This window comes from Callorhinus ursinus, unplaced genomic scaffold (genome assembly GCF_003265705.2).
Source record: "Callorhinus ursinus isolate GAN/ISIS: 27379988/994484 unplaced genomic scaffold, GSC_fseal_2.0 scaffold9, whole genome shotgun sequence".
Classification (NCBI taxonomy): domain Eukaryota; kingdom Metazoa; phylum Chordata; class Mammalia; order Carnivora; family Otariidae; genus Callorhinus; species Callorhinus ursinus.
This window is the reverse complement of record NW_027397071.1, coordinates 59621165-59645955: the sequence shown is the minus strand read 5'-3', so window position 1 is coordinate 59645955 and position 24791 is coordinate 59621165. Positions and strand designations below refer to the sequence as shown.

Sequence of the window (24791 nt, the reverse complement as noted above, 5' to 3'; positions counted from 1 at the left end):
GTGCTTTGGAAATGTAAAGTGTGCTGGAAATTTTAGCTATTCTTTAATTATCTTTTGAATTTAAAGTGCTGCTTATTTTTTTCCAGGTCTACTGAATGATGGAACAGTAGGTATTTTCAGGGGCAACCAGATGCGCTTAAAGCGTGCTTGCATTCGCAAAGCCAAGATCTCTGCTGTTGCTTTCCGGAAAGCCTTCTGCCATCACAAGTTAGTGGAACTTGATGCTACAGGTGTGAATGCAGACATCACGATTACAGACATCATCAGTGGGCTTGGCAGTAACAAATGGATCCAGCAAAATCTCCAGTGCCTCGTGCTGAACTCGTTAACTCTTTCCCTCGAAGATCCTTATGAGCGGTGCTTCAGCCGGCTTTCTGGCCTTCGAGCATTAAGCATTACCAATGTTCTCTTTTACAATGAAGACCTCGCTGAAGTTGCCTCATTGCCAAGATTAGAGAGCCTGGATATTTCTAACACCTCAATCACAGACATCACAGCTTTGCTGGCCTGCAAAGACCGACTCAAGTCTCTAACCATGCACCACTTGAAATGTTTAAAAATGACAACTACTCAGATACTGGATGTTGTTCGGGAACTAAAACATCTGAATCATCTTGATATTTCAGATGATAAACAGTTTACATCAGACATAGCTCTTCGCTTACTAGAACAAAAGGACATCCTACCCAACCTTGTCTCCCTAGATGTTTCTGGGAGAAAGCACGTGACAGATAAAGCTGTTGAAGCCTTCATACAACAACGGCCCAGCATGCAGTTTGTAGGTTTGCTGGCCACTGATGCAGGTTACTCTGAATTCCTCACCGGTGAAGGACATTTGAAGGTTAGACTTTAAAAACGTATTATTTTGTCAGGCTGACCAATGCCTTAGCTGCATAAGGCTCCATTAAGATGAATGTCTAACAATATATGGAACATGTCTGCGAAAAATGGCATTGTATAGTGGAAAGGCCTTGCTTTAGAGTCAGAGAGTCCCAATTAAAATCCTAGCTTGCTTGCTTTGTGACCCAGACCAAGACAAGGATGTAACTTTTTGGGTTTCCATTTCTTTATTTATAAAACAGATATTCTAACTAAGAGAATTCTTCTAAAGATTAATAGTTGTATATGTAAAATGCAAGTCACGTAGTAGGCCTTAGATAAATGATAGTTTTCATGATGGTAATATTTAGATATTTTGAACCACTGTAACATAGCATTTCTAACTGGTCACTTTAAAAAACTAAGGGTACTCCTTGTTGAATTGATATCCATTGGGAAGTCAAGTTCTCCAAGGGGAGATCTTTACTGTAGAAGTGCAATTTTGCTTTTCTTAAGGTGTTTCATGCCTAACGGTTTAAATTTGTCTGCTTGGTACTTGGGATTCAAAGATGAAAAAGATACAGGATCTGCCTTCAAGGAGCTTAGTCTTGGTGATGATACAATCATAAATAACTATAAACCCAAAAATCATTGTAATAGCTGTAAGAGAGTAGAAGAAATTTCTTCCAGCTGGAGAACTTGGGGCTTGATGGAAAAGATGGTATCTGAGTCAGACCTTGAAGGATACAATTGTGACAAGTTTAAGGAAAACTAATATTTTTCTAACATACACTGTGTATCCTCTAGAAGCCTTACTTTGATAGGTATTAGCCTCATTTTATAGATGAGAAACAGACTCAGAAATTATATGATTTACAGTTAGAACCAACATTTGGATTTACATCTAATTCCAGAGCCCCATTTTTTTCCCCCTACTACCTACACTTACTTAAGCAGAAGCATCCTTTGATCCTACCTGGAGCAGAGTCAGGGATGGCCTAGAAGTGGATATTGTGACCCAAAAGGCAAGGTATCTTTTTTGAGTAATCATGACATTCAAAAAAGGAGAAGGAAAGGTTAATTGTAAATATCTTATAAACATCTCAGTTCTTAGGTTATTTGTAAATTTAGACCTTAAAAAATAGAATGTAGAAAATGATTTTGAGTTACTCTTTTTTATTCATTCAATATTTTATCAAGTGCCTGTGTGCACTGGGCACTGTGCTGGGCATGGGGATTTGATGGTGGAGCCAAACAGGCATGATTTTGCCCTCATGGAGCTTGTAATTTAGTGAGGGAGTCAAGCAATCAAATACCATGTGCCAACAGTGTGTGCGTGTGCTTTAAATATACATACACACATATATATTTAAATATATATATCACATATATATATGTATATCATATATACATGCCTGTATATAGGCTTTAAACTATATTGTGCTAAAATCTAGAAGATAATGCAGTATTATATATGAGAGTGTTTAACAGAGAGACTTGACTTAATTTAAGGCTTCTCTGAAGAATTGATGAATGAGTAGAGATCTTAAGGGTGAATAGCTTGGTAGAGAACATTCCAGGCAGAGAGAATAAATAATATATACAAAATATTTGTGGTAGGAAGGAGCACGGTACATCCAAGGAACTGAAAGAAAGGCCACTGTGGCTAGAGCTCAACAGTAGAAAGTCACAGAACAATGAGATGAGGCTGGAAAAGTAGGCACCAGGGCCAGACTTGGGAAGGTCACATAAGCCAGGTGCAGGGCAACAAGAAGTGTGAGGACCTTACTTAACAACTTGTTATAGAACAAGACAGATTTTTAGCAGAGGGCTTGTTGATGAAGGAAATATAAAAATGTAAATTATTATTGTAACGTTACTTAACTGCCTAACAAATTGGTCTAATAGTAAAGAATTCTAAAAATTAAAAGGGGAAGAAATCCCTGTGTGCTGGGAGTTAAGGGAGAATTTCCAAGAAGAGGTGAACTTGACCTTCATCCTAAAGGGTGAAAGGAATGTGTCCCTGGTATGTTAAGCTAAATAATATTCTCAAGGCAAAGATCCTGTAATAGGTATGATCCCAGAGCGGTACAGTTTTTGCTGGTTTCTTCTTACAACCAACAGACCCTCCAGTGAATTAGACTAAGTTATAAAATTCAGACTAGTAGGACATCTGTATTTCACAATGCCTCTGTGAAACAAGTTTGTGGGGTTTTTTTTTTTTGTGAAACAAGTTTGATTTCACAAATGGAGCCGTTATTACTTTGAAATCTTGACCATATGAACCACCTACTTTATTTGGTATCACTATCTAGTTTCCTCCTCTGTAAACATTGAAGTAGTGATTCTCAACCTGGACTACAATTAAAATCACCTGGAGTGTAATTATGTGAAATGATGGATATGTTAACCAACCTTATGGTAATCATTTCCCAATATATACATGTATCAAATCATCATGTTGTACACCTTAAACTTACACAATGACATATGTCAATTATATCTTGATAAAGCTGGGGGAAATATTTATTTATTATTTCTTAAAGATTTTATTTTTAGGTAATCTCTATACCCAACGTGGGGCTCAAACTCACGACCCCAAGATCAAGAGTCACATGCTTTAAGGGCATCTGACTCTTGATTTCAGCTCAGGTCATGATTTACAGGTTGTGGGATCGAGCCTCACGTGGGTCTCTCCACTGGGCATGGAGCCTGCTTGGGATTCTCTCTCTACTCCTCATCCCCCACCAAAAAAAAAAAAAAAAGTCACATGCTCTGCCAACTGAGCCAGGCACACACCCCTGGAAAAAAAAAATTTTTTTTTCTTAAATTTTATTTATTTGACAGACACAGCGAGAGAGGGAACACCAGCAGGCTTCCCGTGGAGCAGGGAGCCCGATGCGGGGCTCAATCCCAGGACCCCGGGACCATGATCTGAGCCGAAGGCAGACGCTTAATGACTGAGCTACCCAGGCGCCCCCCAAAATTTTTAATTAAAAGAAATCATTTGTGGAGCTTGAACAATTTTTTTTTAAAGATTTTATTTATTTATTTGAGAGAGCGAGAATGAGAGACAGAGAGAGAGCGCATGAGAGGGGGGAGCGTCAGAGGGAGAAGCAGACTCCCTGCTGAGCAGGGAGCCTGATGCGGGACTTGATCTTAGGACTCCAGGATCATGACCTGAGCTGAAGGCAGTCGCTCAACAAATTGAGCCACCCAGGTGCCCTGGAGCTTGAACAATTAAATCAGAACCACAGGGAGGTAGGACTCAGATATAAAATAATCAGTATTTTCTAAAGCTCCTTAGGTGATTGCAATATTCCAGCTGAAGTTGAGAATCATTGTTTTAAAATAATTTTTTTTTTTTTTTAAGAGATCACTGCGGGCACCTGGATGGCTCAGCCAGTTAAATGTCTGCCTTCGGCTCAGGTCATGATCCCGGGGTCCTGGGATCGCGTCCCGCATTGGGCTCCCCGCTCAGTGGGGAGCCTGCTTCTCCCTCTGCCTACTCTGCCTGCAGCTCCCCCTGCTTGTGCTCTCTCTGTCTCTCTCTCAAATAAATAAAATCTTAAAAAAAAAAAAAAAAGAGGGCGCCTGGGTGGTTCAGTCGTTGGGTGGCTGCCTTCTGCTTGGGTCGTGATCCCAGGGTCCTGGGATCGAGCCCCCCATCGGGCTCCCTGCCCTGCGGGAGGCCTACTTCTCCCTCTCCCACTCCCCTTGCTGGTGTTCCCTGTCTCGCCGTGTCTCTCTCTGTCAAATAAAAATAAATAAATAAAATATTTTTTAAAAATTAAGAAAAGAGAGATCATCGGGGGGCACCTTACTGGCTCAGTTGGAAGAGCATGGGACTCTTGATCTTTGGGTATGAGGTCAAGCCCCATGTTAGGTATAGAGATTACTCAAAACAAAACACAAACTTAAAAAGAGATCATTGAACTTTCCCTTTTGTTCAACTATATACAAAAATTGATGTTCCTTTTAAATTATTTACTAATTTGAGAACTGAAAAATAGTCATGTTAAGGGAGGAGAGCTGAGATTGCCACATCTCTTTTTTAAAAATTGTCCAGTTTAGCAAAGTTGTTTGAAAAAATTGTCTGAAATGATTGTTTTAGGATTGTGATGCTTTAAATTAGGTGAAGGGGCACCTGGGTGGCACAGTCAGTTAAGCATCTGACTCTTGGTTTTGGCTCAGGTCATGATCTCAGGGTTGTGAGATCAACCCCGCCACCCCAACGACCATGTTGGGCTCTGCAGTCAGTGCAGAGTCGGCTTAGGTTTCTCTTTCCCTCTCCCTCTGTGCCCCTCCCCAAATCCAAACAAACAAATAAATATTAAAAAGAGGTTTGTTTTTTGCACTTTCATGTGTATTATTTAGTTTGATCTCTTGACTCTGTGAGAGAGGTATTGTCCTCAGTGAGGGGGAATGGCTTTAAGGGTGACAACCAGCTGATACTGGAGTCTGCCTTTGTATCTTGGACTGTTTGATTCCAAAGCATGTGTCCTTTACACTACATCTCATGGTCTCTGTTTGAGAATCTTAGTTCTTTACTTTCTCCTCAATTTCTAGTCCCAACACAGAGGGTTATCTTACCATAGAATTTCTAACTCTGTCATTGTTTCCCCACCCAATTTGCTCTTCTGTCACCATCAGTTTTCTGAACCTTCCATTTTTCCACAACTAGGATTCGTTGGCCATGTCATTCCCAGACTTTGGGGTTATCTACTAAGCTGTGGTTCCCAGTTCCTGAGAATCACCGGAAATGTGCAAAACTCAATATTAGTTCTCATTTTTACTTAGCTTCCTAGGTATCACTCTTATCATTTTTTCAAACTTTTCTGACTACCATGCTTAATTTCCTTTATTGGTTCTTTCTCATTTCCCAGGTCTCTATCTAGATTTCTTGGTCCTTAGATCTATATGCTAGACTTTTCCTTTGAACTAAGACTCCTATATTGGACTGCAGCAATCAATACCCAGTGAAGATCCATATAAGTCTTTAGGCGGAAGAGTTGATCCATTTCAAAAAAATTTACTAAGTACTTTTTATTTTATTTATTTTTTATTTTTTAAAGATTTTATTTATTTGACAGAGAGAGACACAGCGAGAGAGGGAACACAAGCAGGGGGAGTAGGAGAAGGAGAAGCAGGCTTCCCACTGAGCAGGGAGCCTAACGTGGGGCTCGATCCCAGGACCCCAGGATCACGACCCGAGCCGAAGGCAGACGCCCAATTACTGAGCCACCCAGGCGCCCCTACAAAGACATCTGAGTTAGTGCCCCTGCTCTCAAGGAATTCTAGTCTAGTGGAAAGGAGACAGATAAATTTAAAAATAGGTTTAATTCAGTGTGAGACATGCTTTAATAGAGTTATATACAGAGTGCTATAAGAAAATTTTTCCTTAGAATATAAAGTGTAGTTTTACTCAGTATATTAAATATTAACAAGGCTTAATTTAGTGGTTATGGACATTTTCTCTTTTATTTACTTATTTAAAGATTTTATTTATTTATTTGACAGAGAGAGCACAAGCAGGCAGAGTGGCAGGCAGAGGGAGAGGGAGAAGCAGGCTCCCCCCAGCGCAGGGAGCCTTGATGCGGGGCTTGATCCCAGGACCCCGGGATCATGATCTGAGCCAAAGGCAGACACTTAACTGACTGAGCCACCTAGTTGCCCTGTTTTATTTTTTTAATTTTTTAAAGATTTTATTTATTTATTAGAGAGAGCAGGGGGGAGGGGTAGAAGGAGAGGGAGAGAGAGTCTTAAGCAGACTCTGCACTGAGCATGGAGCCTGACACAGGGCTCGATTTCCTGACCCTGAGATTGTGACCTAAACCAAAACCATGAGTTGGACTCTTAACTGACTGGGCCACCCAGGTGCCCCACCTCTATTTTAAATTGTTTGCAGAAACCGGTACATACAGATACTTGCTTTTTTATCATCTAGTATATGAAATTGGTTGAATTGAAGATGCTTGTAGTTTGAGGAGTCAGACTACTTGACTTGAGGGTTTATCACTGGCTAGAGAAGTATTGATCACTGAATAAAACATACATGCAATGAAATTCATTTAGAATATTTAACATTCCAGTAACAAAAGTTCTTTTTTTTAATATTTTTTTTAAGATTTAATTTATTTATTCAACAGAGAGTGAGAGAGTATAAGCAGAGGGAGCAGTAGAGGGAGAAGGAGAAGCAGGCTTCCCGCTGAGCAGGGAGCCTGAGGCGGGGCTCCATCCCAGGACCCTGGGATCATGACCTGAGCTGAAGGCAGACGCTTAACCATCTGAGCCACCCAGGTGCCCCAAAAGTTCTTTAATTTTACATTCAAAGATAACTTGAGGCTGTATTTCGTATGGATATTATAAAGCAGTTGAATCAACCAAATATGGGTAAATTAAGTCTTACTGAGATAATTGTTCAACATTTTCCCTCTTACAGTCTTTTTTATTTCACATAATATTTCAATGTCTTCAAAAATAAAAGAAAACCTAAGAGAAAGTTCAGGGGTCCTGGGATCGAGCCCTACATTGGGCTTCCAGCTCAATGGGGAGTCTGCTTCTCCCTCTTCCCTCTGCCCCATCCCCCACTCGCGTGCACGTGCACGCTCTCTCAAATAAATAAATAAATAAAATCTTAAAGTAAACACTACACCAAATGTGGGGCTTAACTCACAACTGAGATCTGGAGTTGCATGCTCTACCAACTGAGCCAGCCAGGTGCTCCTGAACAGAATCTCTTGATGCTGAATGGGAGCTAGATAAATCTGGGGGAATTAATTGACACAGTTATTTGATGAATACTTATTGAGCGCTTATTCTAAACCACACATAATGCTAATTGTTGTGGTACAGTGGTGAATGGATCAATTGAGTGGGGGGATTATGATAATGGTTATGAAGGAGATGTTTAGGGCGACCTGATTTAGATTGGTGGGTCAGGAAAGCCCTCTCTAAAGAAGTGTCATTTAACTTGAATTGGGAAGGATGACTAGAAATTAGTAAAAGAAAGAGGAAGATTTCAGTCAGAGAAGATGTTATATATAATGGCCTTTTGATGGGAAAGAGTTTGGCTTATTGAAAGATCAGGAAAAAAAGGCCAGTGTAGCTTTAACATGAGTTAGGGGGAATTAAGGAGTTACTCTAAGAGACAAAATAAGAGCCTAATCACGTGGTAAGACTTTATAAACAGTGTTGAATATCTTAAGATTTACTTTAGGTGCAGTGTAGAAAATGTTAACCATAGGCTTATAGTAGGGTAAGCCTATCTAACATACATCTCTGGGTGGGTTGGAAAGTAATCAGTCACATTTGTTTCAAGACTTAAATGGCTATCCTGGACGCCGTATATACAAATGATGTTTGGCTAGAGAAAGTTAGAGGGTTGAAGAAATCCTAAAAGCTAATCTTATGGCTATGTTCAAAGGTGTCTGGAGAAGCCAATGAAACTCAGATTGCAGAAGCACTGAAGCGCTACAGTGAACGGGCATTCTTTGTCCGGGAAGCTCTATTTCACCTTTTTAGCCTGACTCATGTGATGGAAAAAACAAAGCCAGAAATTTTAAAGGTAAGAATAAGAAACTGGTTACAAAAATTTTGAAATTATCTCCCTGGATACAGATAATGGCTTTGTGAAGAAAATTGGTGAAAATTTGCATTTGTCTTTGATTTTTTTTTTTTTTGGTAATGGGATTGAGATGAGGTACGATTTCAGTTGTTAGCCATAATGAGAGAGAAGGTAGTTGCATGGTGTTATTGAAGTTTTATAGTAGTGTCAGTAATCAGTATAAACGCCTTCTACTTCATCTTTAACTACCTAAAACCAGTGACCAGTGTGATATTTTTTTCACCATCTACAGTAAAAAATGAAAGTATATGACTGGAATCATAACACTGTATTGTATTGCTTCCATATAGACTTTTTAAAGAAATATAATATTGGAATTCCATAAGGTACCTTCCCATGCCACTTTTGAACCACCTGTGCTTTCATCATTAATTCATGATATTTCCCAATTAAAATCTTTTAACCAAGACAGCTTTTGAAGAGCAAGAAAGAACGATTCTTAATTTTTGTTAATTGCTTAGGGTTATGTTTATCAGATTGTGGTCCTCTGTCCACCAGAAGTCTGGAATATTATTTATTTTTAAAAGCATATTTGTGAACCCCGCTCTAAGACATTTAGACTCAATAAGCCTGGATGAGGTACAAGAATCTGCATTTTAATAATCCCCCAAGATAATCCTAATACACATTTGAAACCAGTGAGTGTAGGACTGTATTATATTTGATGCCTCATTTAGTGGGCACAACAATCCCAATAGATAAGCTTTATCTTTTATTTTACAGATTGTGTAACTAAAGGTATGTGACAGTTAAGTAACAGTAAGTTAGTGGCAGAGCCAGAAATGACTTAACCACCCCGTTATCTTAAATTTTGAGAATGGGATGCTTGGATAGAAACCAATAACATTTCAATCACTGGGATGTAATCTCTAATACCAGTCACCCTTCCATATATACCAGAGGATATTGGCACTTGGTATATGAATTATCTTTTTTTGGTTTTGGTTACTGTGAACCTGAGCAACAAAGGGGACCTCTAGTCCTGATCTGAAATATTTACTCATTCATTCGTTCAGAGAATGGTGCAGAGAGAAATTAAAGAATATAGAGAATTCTTTTAAGGAATTTAGTTGCAAAGGAGAGCAAAGGAAAAAGATGGTAGTTGGCTGAGGAACTGTTTTGTTTTTTGTTTTTTCTTTTTTCTTTTTTAAGATGGGAGGAAAAATAGCTTTTTTGTATGCTGATATGAATGATCCAGTACAGAATAAAAAATTGATATAAGAGATAGAAGAACAGCCGAAGCAATGTCCTTGAGTAGACAAGAAGTGAAAGATGTAGCATGTAAGTGGAGGGATTACCTTTAGAGAGGAACCCAAAAAGATCACTTATGGTAATAGGAAGGCAGCATATGCATGTTTATATACTGATAAGGAGGATACATGTAGTAGTAAAGTTCTTTTCTGAATGTTTCAATTTTCTCAGTGTAATTGGAAGCAAGGTTCTTTAGCTGATAGTGACAATTGGGAGGATTTGTTGGGGTCTGAGGAGAGAGGAAAAGATGAGAAACAGTTATCTAGGCCAGAGGGAAGCAAGTGGATTTTATTATACGATAACTTTAGCAATGTTCTCAAGAAACAATGTTGGGGATTTGAAAGTGGAAAGTTTGCCACTGGTTTACTCTAAAATCAGTAAGAATTTATTTAATGCTTAGCATATAAGAGGAACTGTACTAGGTCTGGGAAATACACAGATGAGTTATCTGAATAGAAAAGATTCATTAGCCCTACAGAAAAATCCCTCGGTATGAACAACTTGATACCTTCCTGGACCAGGTGGGCAGGAACTACGTGTTGATAAGTGATTGCCATGCTCTAGGCTCTTTGCACATGAGGATAAAAAAGATAACTTAAGACATCTTAGAAATTGTTATAGATCAACAAAGTAAAGTTTCTATGTTAAGAGGGCTGGTATTAATAATGTGAATAAAGAAAACTAATTTTTTTCCAGCTTGTGGTTACTGGAATGAGAAACCACCCTATGAATTTGCCAGTACAACTTGCTGCAAGTGCCTGTGTGTTTAACTTAACTAAGCAGGATCTTGCTGCGGGAATGCCTGTCCGACTCCTGGCCGATGTGACCCATTTGCTGCTCAAAGCTATGGAACATTTTCCCAATCACCAGCAGGTAAGCATGTAGGAATGCCTATTTAAATAGTCCTTTTAGTGTCCCCTACCCATCGTCTACCTCCATACAGTTCAATTTAGTAGACCAAGGCTGGAAATTCAAATGCCTTTGTAGACTGTAAAGTAATAAATTTATGGTATGACTGAGCGTAGGAAAACAGAGAAGTAGAAAACTAAAGAGTACATTCTCTGCCTAAAAGTATTTAAATCCAAATGCTGAGGGAAATAGTGCAAACCATAAAAAACTCACCTTCCACCTCAATCTTGACTTTGTGATAATTTCAGCAAATAGCCATAGCACATCTTTTCTGGGCCAGGCACTATCAAGTACTGGCATACAGAAATGAATAAGACGTGGGTTTTCTACTTCTAGCTGTATGGTAGACTTCATAACCTGTCCTATCCTCAAATGAAAATTGAAAATATAAAAATTATATTTTTAATTCTTAAAACTTAGCGGCCAGTTGGCAAGTTAATAAAAAATAGTCAGAGGCCAAAAAATAAATCTCAAATAAATCTTTAAAAAAAAAAAGGCAATCCAGATTGGTAAGTGGATCATTAAAGCCAGCTCCCCTCATTGAGGGCAGTTGCCAAATTAGATGAGCTTTAAGCTTTGGTTTTTTTGTGTGTTTTTATTTTATTTTATTTATTTATTTGTCAGAGAGAGCAAAGGAGCACAAGCAGAGGGAGCGGCAGGCAGACTCTATCCTAGGACCCCGGGATCATGACCCGAGCTGAAGGCAGACACTTAACTGACTGAGCCACCCAGGCATCCCTGTTTTGTTTTTTTTTTTTGAATTTTTTTTTTTTTTTTTTTAAGATTTTATTTATTTTACAGAGAGAGTGAGAGCACAAGCAGGGGGAGCAGTAGAAGAGAGGGAGAAACAGGCTCCCCACTGAGCAGGGAGCCTGACGCGGGGTTGGATCCCAGGATCCTGGGATCATGGCCCAAGCTGAAGGCAGACACTTAACCATCTGAGCCACCCAGGCGCCCCAAGATTTATTTATTTATTATAGAGAGTGAGCATGCGTGTGTGTACATTTGGGGAGAAGCATAGGGAAAGGGAGAGAGAATCCTCAAGCAGACTCCCTGCTGAGAGTGGAGCATATTCTGGGGCTCAATCCCAGGACCCTGAGATCTTGACCTGAGCTGAAATCAAGAGCTGGTCACTTAACCGACTGAACCACCCAAGCACCCCTAGGCTTTGATTTTTATGGCCTCTGGGAGCCAGGTGGATAGAGGACAAAGCAGAACCTACCCAAAGGTCACCGGAAGGGAGGGAGATTAGCTGATATTAATTCTTTTTATTACCCTATGTCATCTAATGGAAGAGACAAAGAATATTCACACGTAAATTCACTTGGATCCAGTGGAAGTCAGTCTTTCAACAGTAGGGAGGCAGAACAAAAGTTGTAAGAGATAATTGGTGTTTCATCAGTGATCTTCCTTTTTTTATAGAGGCTACACCTAGTTAAAAAATAACAAAACGATATTTTATTCAGGAATTTTTTTTCTCCCTTTGGTTCTTTAGTTACAGAAGAATTGCCTCCTTTCACTTTGCAGTGACCGGATCCTTCAAGATGTTCCATTCAACAGGCAAGTGTTAGCCCCAGAACTTAAAATGGGCCAAAATGGAATTTTAGAACTCTGTTTTAGGCCATTTCTTACCAGTTGGCTTATGCTTGGTGTATAGTTAATCAAGTGGATGGGATTCTACACTACCTTAAAGAATGCTAACTCTACTTTCTCTCATTTAGTGTTTAGACATTCCTACTAGCAGATGGGCCTGTTTTCATAGCCCTTTGCTTAAAAATTTATATTATAGTTTTTAGAGTATCCACACATTGTAGGCTGAAGAAACTGAGGCATATAGATTCAGTGTCTTGCTCATGGTTTTGTGTCTAGTAACTGCAAGGCTAGAAAGACTGAAGTCCAGTGTTCTTTTCTCTGTATCATATCTCTTATTATTATTGTTATTTGATACTGAATTATAGAAGAAACTTTTTAAATAGAGGTTAAGGGAGGTTATATAGCTGGATTCAAGTAAATATAAAGTGTTCTTCCCTTGCTTTCTAAGGTGTGATTTGAGAGCTAAAAAAGATTTTTTGTCATCTTACTATTTTAAATATAATTTTTAATGGTGGTATTGAAAAAGAAAATATACTTATGATTTAATGAAACATATTTCTCAAGCAGCAATTTTACTGTGATTTATTTGGGTAACAGTACACTGTTATCTGGCACAGCTGAGGAATGAGATGTTCCATTTACTATTTCAAATAAATAGTTTGGATAAAAATATAACTACGTATATCTCATGTAGATTACTAGTTTTATTTTGTAAATACTGAGCATCTGTACTGATTACATGAAGTCATATGTAGGAAAGACATAGTCACTTTCCTAAAGAAAATTGTCAGCTAACCCAGGGGTTGACAAACTTCTTTTAAAGGGCTAACTAATAATATTTTGGGTTTATTAGCCATAGGGTCTCTGTTGCAACTACTTAACTCAGCCATTGTATCTCCAAAGCAGTCAAAGATGATATATAAACAAATGGTTTTACTATGTTCCAATAAAACTTCAGAAAACAGGCAGCTGGGCCCACAGCTATAAAATCACTCTATGTAAGCTATACTTTACTTACCTCTGATCTAGCCAATACACTGCTAGATTTGAGCTTCTTTGTGGTCAGAGACTGTGATTGGTTAATCTCTTTGTCTCTAGTGCTTAAGTGGATGTTTGATGGATGAATGAATGAAAAATGAGTATGACAGAAGACAGAATTTTTCATAGAAGAAGATGACAGAATGCATTGGGCCCCCAAACGAGGAGGGAAAGATTTCATCTGATTGGTGATCATTAAAGATTTCATGTTAGTGATGGCATTTGAGATAATAAAGATAACGACTAACCTGTATAAAGCACTTCTATTGCCAAGCACTGTGCTAAGTGTTTCACATATGTTTATTCAGTCCATACAAAAGTCCTGTGAAATTGTTATTCTTATAATTTTCATTTTATAGATGAAAAAACAGACAGAGAGAGGTTTAGTAACTTTCTCAAGGTGATTAAGATGTAGCAAGTAGCAGAATTTAGATTTAAATCCAGAATGACTCCAGAACCTCTACTTTTTACATCCTTGCTGTATTGCTTTGAAGATGAGAGCTGGTTGAATTGATTGTTTTATGTTGTGGGAACTGTACAAATACAGGTACAGAGGAAGTTAATAACAATAGAAAAAAACCTTTATCAAAAGCTTGGTATGTGCTAAGTTCTGTACTAAGTCTTAAGTTTTATATGTAATATTATTTAATCCTCACAACAGTCCTGTTGAATAGATCTTATTATTTTACAGATGAGAAAATTGAAGTTCAGAGAGATTAAGGAAATTGCCCCAGATTCCCAAAGTTAGTAAGTGGTAGAAGTGATATTTGAAACTGGGCTGACTTCAGAATGTGTGATGTTCTTAATGACTTCCCTGCATTGCTTCATGTGATAAAATAACGTATTTTATTATTACCAGCAACATTAGGTAGAACTGGCATTTAAACCCCAAAATACAAGGAGCTTCAGAATCTGTGCTCTTTTAACAGTAAGACTCTCTTAATCATAATTGTGGGCATGTTTGGGGACTAATGAGCAGTCCACTTTGCAGTAAGCATCGGGCAGGCAGGAAAAAAGATTTTAAAGTACGGGCCCATTGTTGGAGTCTGAAAATACTGTGAGTACAGGAATGACATCATACCTAAGTTCTCCGACAGATTAACGTATTACCAATGTGTAGGCACAAATTGAAGGGAAAACAATGAGGCAGAATGGCCCATTAGGAATCTACTGTAAAAGAATCTGAGATGGCCTTGGGAATAGAAAGGAGGTAACAGTAAATTGGAGAGAATTTGCAGAGGAGTAATTTATATCTCTGTAATTCAGCCAACATGTATTAAACACTATTCATGTGTAAAGCTCTGTATTGGGTTCTTGGTATAAAGGGCTGAATAGGACATAGTCCTTTACGTCAAGGAACTCATGGGCCAAGGGGGGATTCATGTGAGGCTACAGATAATCACTCTGACAGAGTTACAAACAAATACTAAGGAGCAGTGAGAAAGCAGTAATAAACTTGTCCAGGAAAGCTTCTCAGCGGAAGTGATGTTTGAGCCAAGTCTTGAAAGATGAAAGATATATTATGGATATATTCCTTGGTGTCGTCCTGATTTCTCTCCTCATCTTACACCCCACATTCTGTCCTCTGATAAATCCAGCTCTCTTCCAAATATATCATGAATTCAACCATTTCTCTTCACTTCCATTTCTACCATTTGGACTAGACTAAAAGTGACTTCTCTCCTGAATTACTGTGGTGGCCTCTGCACTGCTCTCTCTGCTTCTTTCTTTTCTTTCTTGAAGTTTATTTTAAACACAGCTAATAGAATAATCCTATTAAAAACATAAGTCAATTCATGTCATATCTCTGCTCAGAATCTTTCTATGGCTTTCAGTCTCCAAGTAAAAGCTAATTCTTGACAAAGACCCTATGATCTGGCTCCCCTGTTACTTCTAACCTCATGTCTTAGTACTACTCTTGTTGTTCTCTCTGCTCTGGCTCTCACTGGTTTCCATGCTATTTCTCAAAACCTCCAGGCATACTCCCAATTCAGGGTCATTGTGTCTTCCACCCTCTGCCTAGAATGCTTTTCCCTTAGATATCCACACAGCCAGCTCTCTTACTTCCTCAAAAGTTTCAGTGAGGCCTTTCCTAAGTAGCCTTACCTAAAATTCAACATTTCATATTCTCTCTTTACCTGCTTAATATTTTTTCTCTATAGCACATACCACATATTTTACTAACTTGCTTGATTTATTACCTGTCTTCCACACTACAGTGTAAGTAAGCTCTGTGAGAGCGGAGATATTTTTCTATTTTGTTCACTACTCTGTCTCCAGCACCAGGAACAGTATCTGGCACAAATCAGGGTCTCAATAAATGTTTGTGAGTGAATAAATGAATATTTCTGTTGTGTTAGGTACTATAAGGACCCAGAAAATACTCAATACAGTGTAGAAATTACTACAGGATAGAAATATGTTATAATTCTAGAAGATAAATAGTTTTGATCATATTTCCCAAACTCTTGTTTCTTTGCAAAGTGTTGTCAGAATTAACAACTAGGCACCATTTCCAAAACACTCAAGTGTAATTGTTATTCTGTATCAATTAGGAATTTTCTCGTTCTTTCTCACCTACCTAAATTGTAGCATCAGTTCCCAGCTAGAGCTCTGAAACTGCCTGCACCTCCGGGATTCATTCATGGAAACCCTTTGTGTGTTTTCAGGTTTGAAGCAGCCAAACTTGTCATGCAGTGGCTCTGCAACCATGAGGATCAAAACATGCAAAGGATGGCAGTTGCTATCATTTCCATCCTGGCTGCCAAGGTATCTGAACTCCTATTATTGAACAATTTTCTGTAGGCAGCTATTTCCTGTTACAGTTACTATTTTCCCCAAAATCTGGGTGCCAGAAAAGTTAGCCTCTTTGCCAGCCTGTTTATTCAAGCTACATTCAATATTGCAGAATTCCATGTTGATCAGAGATTTTAGTCTGACCTTTGGAGTCTGTTGCAGTGAATGATATGAAAGTCACACTAGTGAGTTCTTGGACATTTACTTTGTCTTCTGCTTGCTTGCAGCTTTCTACAGAACAAACTGCACAGCTTGGTGCTGAGCTCTTCATTGTCAGGGTAAGTCTATTATCTCCTCTGTGTAGACCACTAGACAGTTTCCATTTTCATTATTTTCAGGCAGTGTTGTGTATCTTCTGACATTTTATATTTCAAAACATTATTTTCATTACTGCTAACTGGATGTATTCATTTATTCTTGTAGAGGCAGCTTTATTCCTTAACAGAGATGGAAAGAGCCCTGAACTAGGAGTCAGATGACCTAGGATCTAACTGTAAAGTCAGTTTATGAACTTAGACAAATTATGTGAACCATAGGAGCCTAAATAAGCCTTAAGATCCTATCTAGACCTAAAATTCTGTTATTTTGTTATTTATGAAGAAAATGTAGAGACTATTGTAGGCATAAAATGTGCTAGATGCTTTGGGAAAAAAGATAAATAACTTAACAAATAATTTTGCTTGCTTACACTCAGATTAAGGAGATGATACAACGAACAGTGAAAAGTTAAAAAGCTTTACATAGAATAAATATAAACAGTGTCCTAGGGGAGGACTGGAGGAAAAAGTCTACTTCAGAGTTTCTTGCTACAGTCCTGGCATGAGGTGTTTAAACAGTAATGGTAGATTAAAAAGTCAAATGAAAGACTCCCTCTTTTTTCTTTTTAAGATTTTATTTTTAAGTAATCTCTACACCCAACACGGGGCTCGAACCCACAACCCCGAGATCGAAAGTCGCACGCTCCACCGACTGAGCCAGCCAGGTACCCCAAAAGACTCCCTTTTTCTGATTTACATATTATGTATGTAATGAGAAAGTCATTCCTTTGATAAATATGGGTAGAGTACTTACCAGGTACCTAGCACCTAACTAGATGTTAGGGATTCACATTGAATTATTTCTATAATTTCTGTTCATAAGAAGTACTGGAGAAAATAGCTATCTAGACATGGTTGTAATACAGTCTAATATGTATAATAATAGCAATATGAATGAAAAGAGTAATGTAAAGAGAGGAGAAAGCTGTGGTGGTATAATGGAAAGAGTAGGAATTCTGGAGTTGACACATCTGGGTTTATTACCAATTCTATCACTTACTAGCTTGGGCAGTCACATAAATTTACTTAGGGTGATAAACTACTTTGTACAGTTATTATGAAGATTAAAGGAAAAGGAAATTAAGATTAATTGAAGGGGAGGCGCCTGGATGGCTCAGTTGGTAGAGCATGCGACTCTTGATCTCTTGGTCGTGAGTTCAAGCCCCACACTGGGCATAGAGCTTACTTTAAAAAAAAAAATTATTTGAAGTAATATATGCTAAGTGCTTAGCACAAAATACAGTGTATGTTAGATAAGTAGAGAAGGATGCTGATTTTATTTATTTTTTCTATTTTCAGGGATGACATTTTAGTTTTAAATATGACTTTTCATTGTTACATATGTGTTTCAGTAATTTTGGTTGGGGGTATATTCAAAGATTTTAAGGAAGTAATACACTTATATGCTTTGGGGGAAAATTAAACTTAGTTTAAGCAGGAATTAGTAGCAGTAGTAGTGACAGTAGTGATGATGATCACTAGCTTTTTTTAATCTCTTGATTATCACCCACAATTTACAGATGAGGAAGCAAAGGATTAAATTGGCAAACAAGGTTACACAAATGGAGATTCTAGTGCCACACTCTTAACCACTGTGCTATTAAGTTACATAATTGCACTGAGATGTTTTTATTTTTAAAAATTTTTTTTCCTGAATTGTGTGTAACTTTACATAATAGTGTTCATTAATGTTTTCTTATATCTGTTTGAGCAGAGCTCCCTTTTACCCCCAAAACTATAATCTAAAAATGGAATTATCGGGTGCTTTATCTAGGTCTCAAAACATTTATCTTTCAGACTTAAATTTCTTAGGCTAAGGCTATGATAGGAATAATTTACAAATGGAATTTCAAAGCTATTATCTTATTCAAATCCAATATAGACTTTAGTTCTCTTACTATTGTATAGAATTTGTTTGTTCTTTATTTTCTTAAGGAAAACTTGGAATTAGATAGAATTAGGTCTTCCAATTCTTATTTTCTCTTACTAAGTTGACTGTGATCAAATTACTTAATATTTCTCAGACTCAATTTCCTCTCCTGAAAAATGGACATAACAGTACTATAATATAGGATATAATTTGCTGATACTTGATAAATGTTAGCTTCCTTTCCCCTTCTCCCCCTCCACTCTTTTTATCCCAGGATCTGAAATGAATATATGATGTGACTGATTGGGTAAGATAGTTTTCCTAAGCTTTAATCAAGCTGTAATCATTTTGGTTTTTATTTTATTTACAGAGTATTAGATTATAGGTATCATCAGAATAATAAAGTATTTCTGAAGATCCTATACTTTTTTCTTGTTGAAGGAAAAATATGATCCAAGAAGATGTTTGTTGTACTTATAAAAACGTTTATAGGAAATGTTTTAAGCCATGAGACCAATTTTCATGACTTGTGATTATCATCACTAATCATAATAACAGTCTCATGATGAGAAATTCATTCTATTTTCCTTCTTTCAGCAACTTCTTCAAATAGTGAAGCAAAAAACCAATCAAAATTCAGTGGACACTACTTTGAAGTTTACTTTGAGTGCACTTTGGAACCTCACGGATGAATCTCCAACCACTTGCCGACATTTTATTGAAAACCAAGGGTTAGAACTCTTCATGCGGGTTCTAGAGGTTAGAATGGGAATTTAGCCTATAGTTTTGACATTGATTGATTTTAAGTATTCATTTATTATATTTGGTTTTTTAGGTAGTTATAGGTTTCTCTTTCTTTTTACAGTCTTTCCCAACTGAGTCATCCATTCAACAGAAAGTCCTAGGACTTTTGGTAAGATATAAACATTTCCTGCTAAATTCCAAGCTGTAGTTAATTATTTTCCTTCTGAGGTAATACATTGAAAGTTACTTCTCAGGGTGCCTGGGTGGCCCAGTTGGTTAAGTGACTGACTCTTGGTTTCTTGGTTTCAGCTCAGGGTGTGATCTCAGAGTTGTGAGATTGAACCTCACGTGGGGCTCCATGCTCAGCACAGAGTCTCCTTGGGTTTCTTTCTCCCTCTCCTTTTGCCTCTTGCGCATCCCCCTCCCCCAAGGAACACACACACACTCTCTCTCTCAAATAAATAAATCTTAAAAAAAAAAAAAGGAAAAGTTGCTTCTCTATTTGTAAACACCTAATGACATTAGAAAAAATATACACTATAATAAAGTGAGAAAAGCAGGCTATAAACAATGTATACATATTAAGATTTTCACCACATTAAAAGGAAAAACATAGGGCGCCTGGGTGGCTCAGATGGTTAAGCATCTGCCTTCGGCTCAGGTCATGATCCCAGGGTCCTGGGATCGAGTCCCGCATCAGGCTCCCTGCTCCTTGGGAGCCTGCTTCTCCCTCTGCCTCTCTCTCTCTCTCTCTCTCTTTCTCATGAATAAATAAATAAAATCTTTAAAAAATAAATAAATAAATAAATAAATAAATAAAAGGAAAAACATAAATTACATACTTTATTATATATTGTTTGATATAGTACAAAGCTTCACTGTGAGCAATTTTACTTTTATAATCAGAAAAAAAAAAATCTCATGAAAAAATGTCACTAACTGGGGCACCTGAGTGGCTCAGTTGGTTAGGCGTCAGACTTTTGATTTTGGCTCAGGTCATGATTTCAGTCTTGGGGTCGAGCCCTATGTCTGGCTCCACACTTGGCAAGGAGTCTGCTTGGGATTCTCTCTCTCCCTCTCTCTCTCTTGGCCCTTACCCTGCTCACACGCCCTCTCAATAAATAAATAAATAAATAAATAAGTTAAGTAAATAAATCTTTAAAAAAATGTCACTAACCTCTAAGTGTTCTTACATGCTATGTTTGGTAATTGATAATCAGTACTTAAAAGGCTGCTTAAGGGCGCCTGGGTGGCTCAGTTGGTTAAGCGACTGCCTTCGGCTCGGGTCATGATCCCAGGGTCCTGGGATCAAGTCCCACGTCAGGCTCCCCCTGCTCTGCGGGGAGCCTGCTTCTCCCTCTGCCTCTGCCTTCCACTCCCCCTGCTTGTGCTCTCTCTCTCTCTCTGTCAAATAAATAAATACAATCTTTTAAAAAAAATAAATAAAAAATAAAAGGCTGCTTAACAAATTAGATATTCCATAAATATATTGGCTATAGATTAAAGTGAGCCCTCTAGGATTTTGAGGCAAAGGTGAAGGAGCAAATGTTTATTATGTTTAATCCCTGCCATAGGAAAAGTTCCTATGTGGTCAAAGTTATTTTAGAGTAGACCTCTGCTCTTGAGAAATTAGATAATAGGAGGCATAAATGAGTGAATAAAAAAGGTTGTAGATTAGTGTTTGTTTTACAGATGCAAGAGTATGAGATACTAAACAATGAGAGATGGATTTTTGGGAAAGCAGAGGGCTGGCATTTAAAGACCTATCTATTCACTATAGCTTTAGTTATATATAAAGTAGAAAATGTAAAAAGATCCAAATGCCCAGAAATAGGGAAGTATTAAACAGATCATAGCATTAATCATTGTTTTATTCAAGGTTCATAGGATTATTAGATACAGAAGTTGGTTCACATCACCATAAGGGGAAAAGTGGAATTTATTTTAAATATTTAGAGAGCTTTCATAGAGCTTTAAAAATGCTTTTTTAAATATATATATTTATTTATTTAATAAAACGCTTTTCTTTTTAAATTCAAAAAGAATACATGCTTATTATAACTAACCAAACAATACAAAAGTGTATTTAAAAAGCTTAAGACTCTGTCCTGAGCCTTCAATCATTTTCATTTCTATGAGGTAATTAATGTTAATACAACCCAATGTGCTTCCTTCCATATCTTTCTCCATTACCTAGTAACTGATTTTTTTTCAATAATTTATTTTAAAATATTGATTCTAACAATTTTTTTGTGGGCAGAGAACATACTTTGATTTGAGTCCTTTGGAATTTATTGAGACCTGTGTATGGCCCAGAATATGATCTATCTTGGTAATTGTTCCATGTGCACTGAGAAGAATGTATATTTTGCTGTTCTTGGTATAATGTCCTATAAATGTCAGTCTAATTTGTTGTTATTATTCAAGTATCCTTACTGATTTTCTGCCTACTTGTTCTAGCAATTATTGATAAAGGAGTTTTGAAATCTTCAACTATAATTGTTGATTTATCTATTTCTTCTTACAGTTATATCAATTTTTGCTTCATGTATTTTGAAGCTCTGTTAGGTTCATAAACTGTTAAAATGTCCTCTTGATTAATTGACCCCTTATCATTATAAAATGACCTTCTTTATCCCTGGCAATATTCTTTACTTTGAAATCTCCTTTGTCTCATTTAATATAGTCATCCCAGCTTTCTTTTGACTAAGGTTAACATGGTTTACCTTTTTCCGGCCTTTTACTGTTAACATGTATATGTCTTTAAAGTGTGTTTCTTGGGGCGCCTGGGTGGCTCAGTCATTTAAGTGTCCAACTTTTGATTTCAGCTTAGGTCATGATCTCAGGGTTTTGAGATCGAGCCCATATTGTTGGGCTCTGCTCTGGGCTTGGACCCTACTTAAGATTCTCTCTCTCCCTTTGCCCCTCCCCCATCCCCCACTTGCACACACCTGTGCACACACTCTCTTTTCCTCTCTCTCTCAAAAAAAAAAAATGAAGTGTGTTTCTTATAGACAGCTATGTACTTTGCATCCTGCTTTTTTATTTTTTATTTTTTTAAATTTTTTTCAAGATTTTATTTATTTATTTGACACAGAGAGAGAGAGATCACAAGTAGGCAGACAGGCAGGTAGGCAGGCAGGCAGAGGGAGAGGGAGAAGCAGGCTCCCCACTGAGCACAGAGCCCCATGCAGGGCTCCATCCCAGGACACCAGGATCATGACCTGAGCCGAAGGCAGATGCTCAACTGACTGAGCCACCCAGGTGCCCCTTGCATCCTGCTTTTTTATCCAGTCTGAAAATCTGCTTTTTATTTGAGCTGTTTGGATCATTTACATTTAATGTGATTATTGACATGGTTAGATTTGAGTTCATTAACCTGGTTTTATTTTTTGTTCATCCCATCTGTTCTTTGTTTTCCCTTCTTTTTCTGCCTTCTTTTGGTTTAAATTTTTTTTTATGATTCCATTTGATCCCTGCTCTTGATTTATTAGTGATTACTCTCTGTTATTTATTTTATTTTATTTTTTTATTGTTATGTTAATCACCATATATTACATCATTAGTTTTTGATGTAGTGTTCCATGATTCATTGTTTGTGTATAACACCCAGTGCTCCATGCAGAATACTCTCTGTTATTTTAATGATTGCATTGGGTTTGTAGTATACATCCTTAATCACAGTCTTCCTTTATGTGATTTTATACAATTTCAAATATATTTCATACATTTCTTATACGTATGTATGTATAAGAATTTTATAATAGTAGGCTTCCATTTCTTCTCTTCTTTCCTTGATGTTATTATCATGCATTTTATTTTTACATATGTTATAAACCATACAGACATTATTTTTGTTTAAAATGTCAATTATCTTTTAAGGACATTTAAATAATTATACTTATATGTTTACCCAAATAGTTACTATTTCTGATACTCTTCTTTCCTTTCTGTAGATCCAGATTTCTATCTGATATCGATTTCCTTCTGCCTGAGAGACATCCTTTAACATTTCTTGTAGTGCACATCTACTGTTGATTAATTCTTCAGCTTTTATATGTTTGCAAATATCTTTACTTAACCTTCGTTTTTGAAAGACATTTTTGCCAGATATAGAATTCTAGGTTGACAGTACTTTAAAGATGTTGATTAACTTTTTTCCTAGTTGCATTTTTAAATGAAAAATCTGATGTCATCATTATCTTTATTCTTCTGTATGTACATGATTTTTCCTCTGGCTACTTTTAAGAGATTAGCAATGATTTTAAGTGATGATTATGATGTATCTTGATGTAATTTACATCATGGTTCCTGTATTTGGGATTCATTGAGCTTTTGATCTATAGGTTTATAGTTTTCATCAAGTTTGAAAAGGTTTTGGCCATTATTTCTTCAAGATAATTTTTTTTGTACTGCTCTTCTTGCCCCCAACCCACTGGAGACTTTGGAGACTACGGTTTCTCATATATTAAACTGCCTGAAATTGTCTCACAGCTCATTGGTGCTCTTTCAATTTTCTTTGTTCATTTTTCTATGTATGTTCCAATTTGGATAGTTTCCATTGCTATGCCTTCTAATTCGGTAATCATTTCTTCTGCAATGTCTAATCTGCAATTAATCCCATCCAGTGCATTTTTTATCTTAGGCATCATCATTTTCTTCTCTAGAAGTTTTGGTCTTTATTATATCTTCCATGTTTTACTTAACTTTTGAACATATGAAATATATTTGTGATAACTGTTTTACTGTCCTTTGCTGATTATAATATGTGTCACTTCTGGGTCAATTTCAAATGATTGATTATTCTCCTCATTTTGAGTTGTGTTTTCCTGCCATTTTGCATGCCTGGGAGTTTTTGATTGGATGCCAGGCATTGTGATTTTTACCTTGTTGGGTGCTGGATATTTTTTGTTTTCCTATAAAATATTCTTAAACTATGTTCTGGGATATAAACTTACTTTTAAACAGTTTGACCATTTTGGGTCTTGCTTTTATGATTTATTAGGAAATTCCAGAGCAATGCTAGGGTTAGGGCTAATTATTCTGTACTACTGAGACAAGACCATCCTGAGTACTCTATCCAGTGTCTTGAAAATGAAGTTTTTCCAGACTGGGTGATGAAAACAAGCACTAATCCTAGTCCTGTGTGAATGCTAGGAACTTTTCTCTAATCATTTTTTATCATTTCCTGCCCTCAAATGATTTCATTTGTTTCAGATAGGAGAGTAACTCTGGCCCCTTTTTACTTCATGTTGGCCAGAATTAGGTGTTCTCATCAATCTTCCATCAAATAGAATTAAAGATGAGAAATGTGTCTTTTATATTTACCCACATATTTCTCATACTACTCTTTACATATCTTTTAGTGTAGGTATGCTGACAATGAATTTTCACTCAGGTTTTGTTTGTATGAAAAAGAATCTTGCTTTTACTTTTAAAAGATACATTTCTTAAAAAAAAGATAAATTTCTGCTGGCTATTGAGTTTATTTTTATTTATTTATTTTTAAAACATCTTTTGTTTTTTTCCAAAGATTTTTATTTATTTGAGAGAGAGAGAATGAGAGATAGAGAGCACGAGAGGGAAGAGGGTCAGAGGGAGAAGCAGACTCCCCGCTGAGCAGGGAGCCAGATGTGGGACTCGATCCCGGGACTCCAGGATCATGACCTGAGCCGAAGGCAGTTGCTTAACCAACTGAGCCACCCAGGCGCCCTAGCTATTGAGTTTAAATGGATATTTTTTCTGTTGGATTTTTGGGCTTATAATTTTCATCAAATTTGGAAAAATTTTGTCCATTATATCTTCAAATAAATATATATGTGTATAT

At 37.1% G+C, this 24791-nt stretch overlaps 1 protein-coding gene across 1 annotated transcript in view; it reads left to right on the top strand.

The window, feature by feature from the left end:
* The window catches only part of ZYG11B (zyg-11 family member B, cell cycle regulator), a 71525-nt gene that overhangs the window by 31126 nt on the left and 15608 nt on the right, over window positions 1-24791 (top strand). Inside the window, exons 3-10 of the mRNA XM_025871635.2 lie at window positions 87-841; window positions 8246-8386; window positions 10394-10570; window positions 12102-12166; window positions 15907-16006; window positions 16261-16311; window positions 18818-18979; window positions 19086-19133. Coding sequence (XP_025727420.1) covers window positions 87-841; window positions 8246-8386; window positions 10394-10570; window positions 12102-12166; window positions 15907-16006; window positions 16261-16311; window positions 18818-18979; window positions 19086-19133 — 1499 coding nt within the window. The remainder of the gene's footprint in view (window positions 1-86; window positions 842-8245; window positions 8387-10393; window positions 10571-12101; window positions 12167-15906; window positions 16007-16260; window positions 16312-18817; window positions 18980-19085; window positions 19134-24791) is intronic.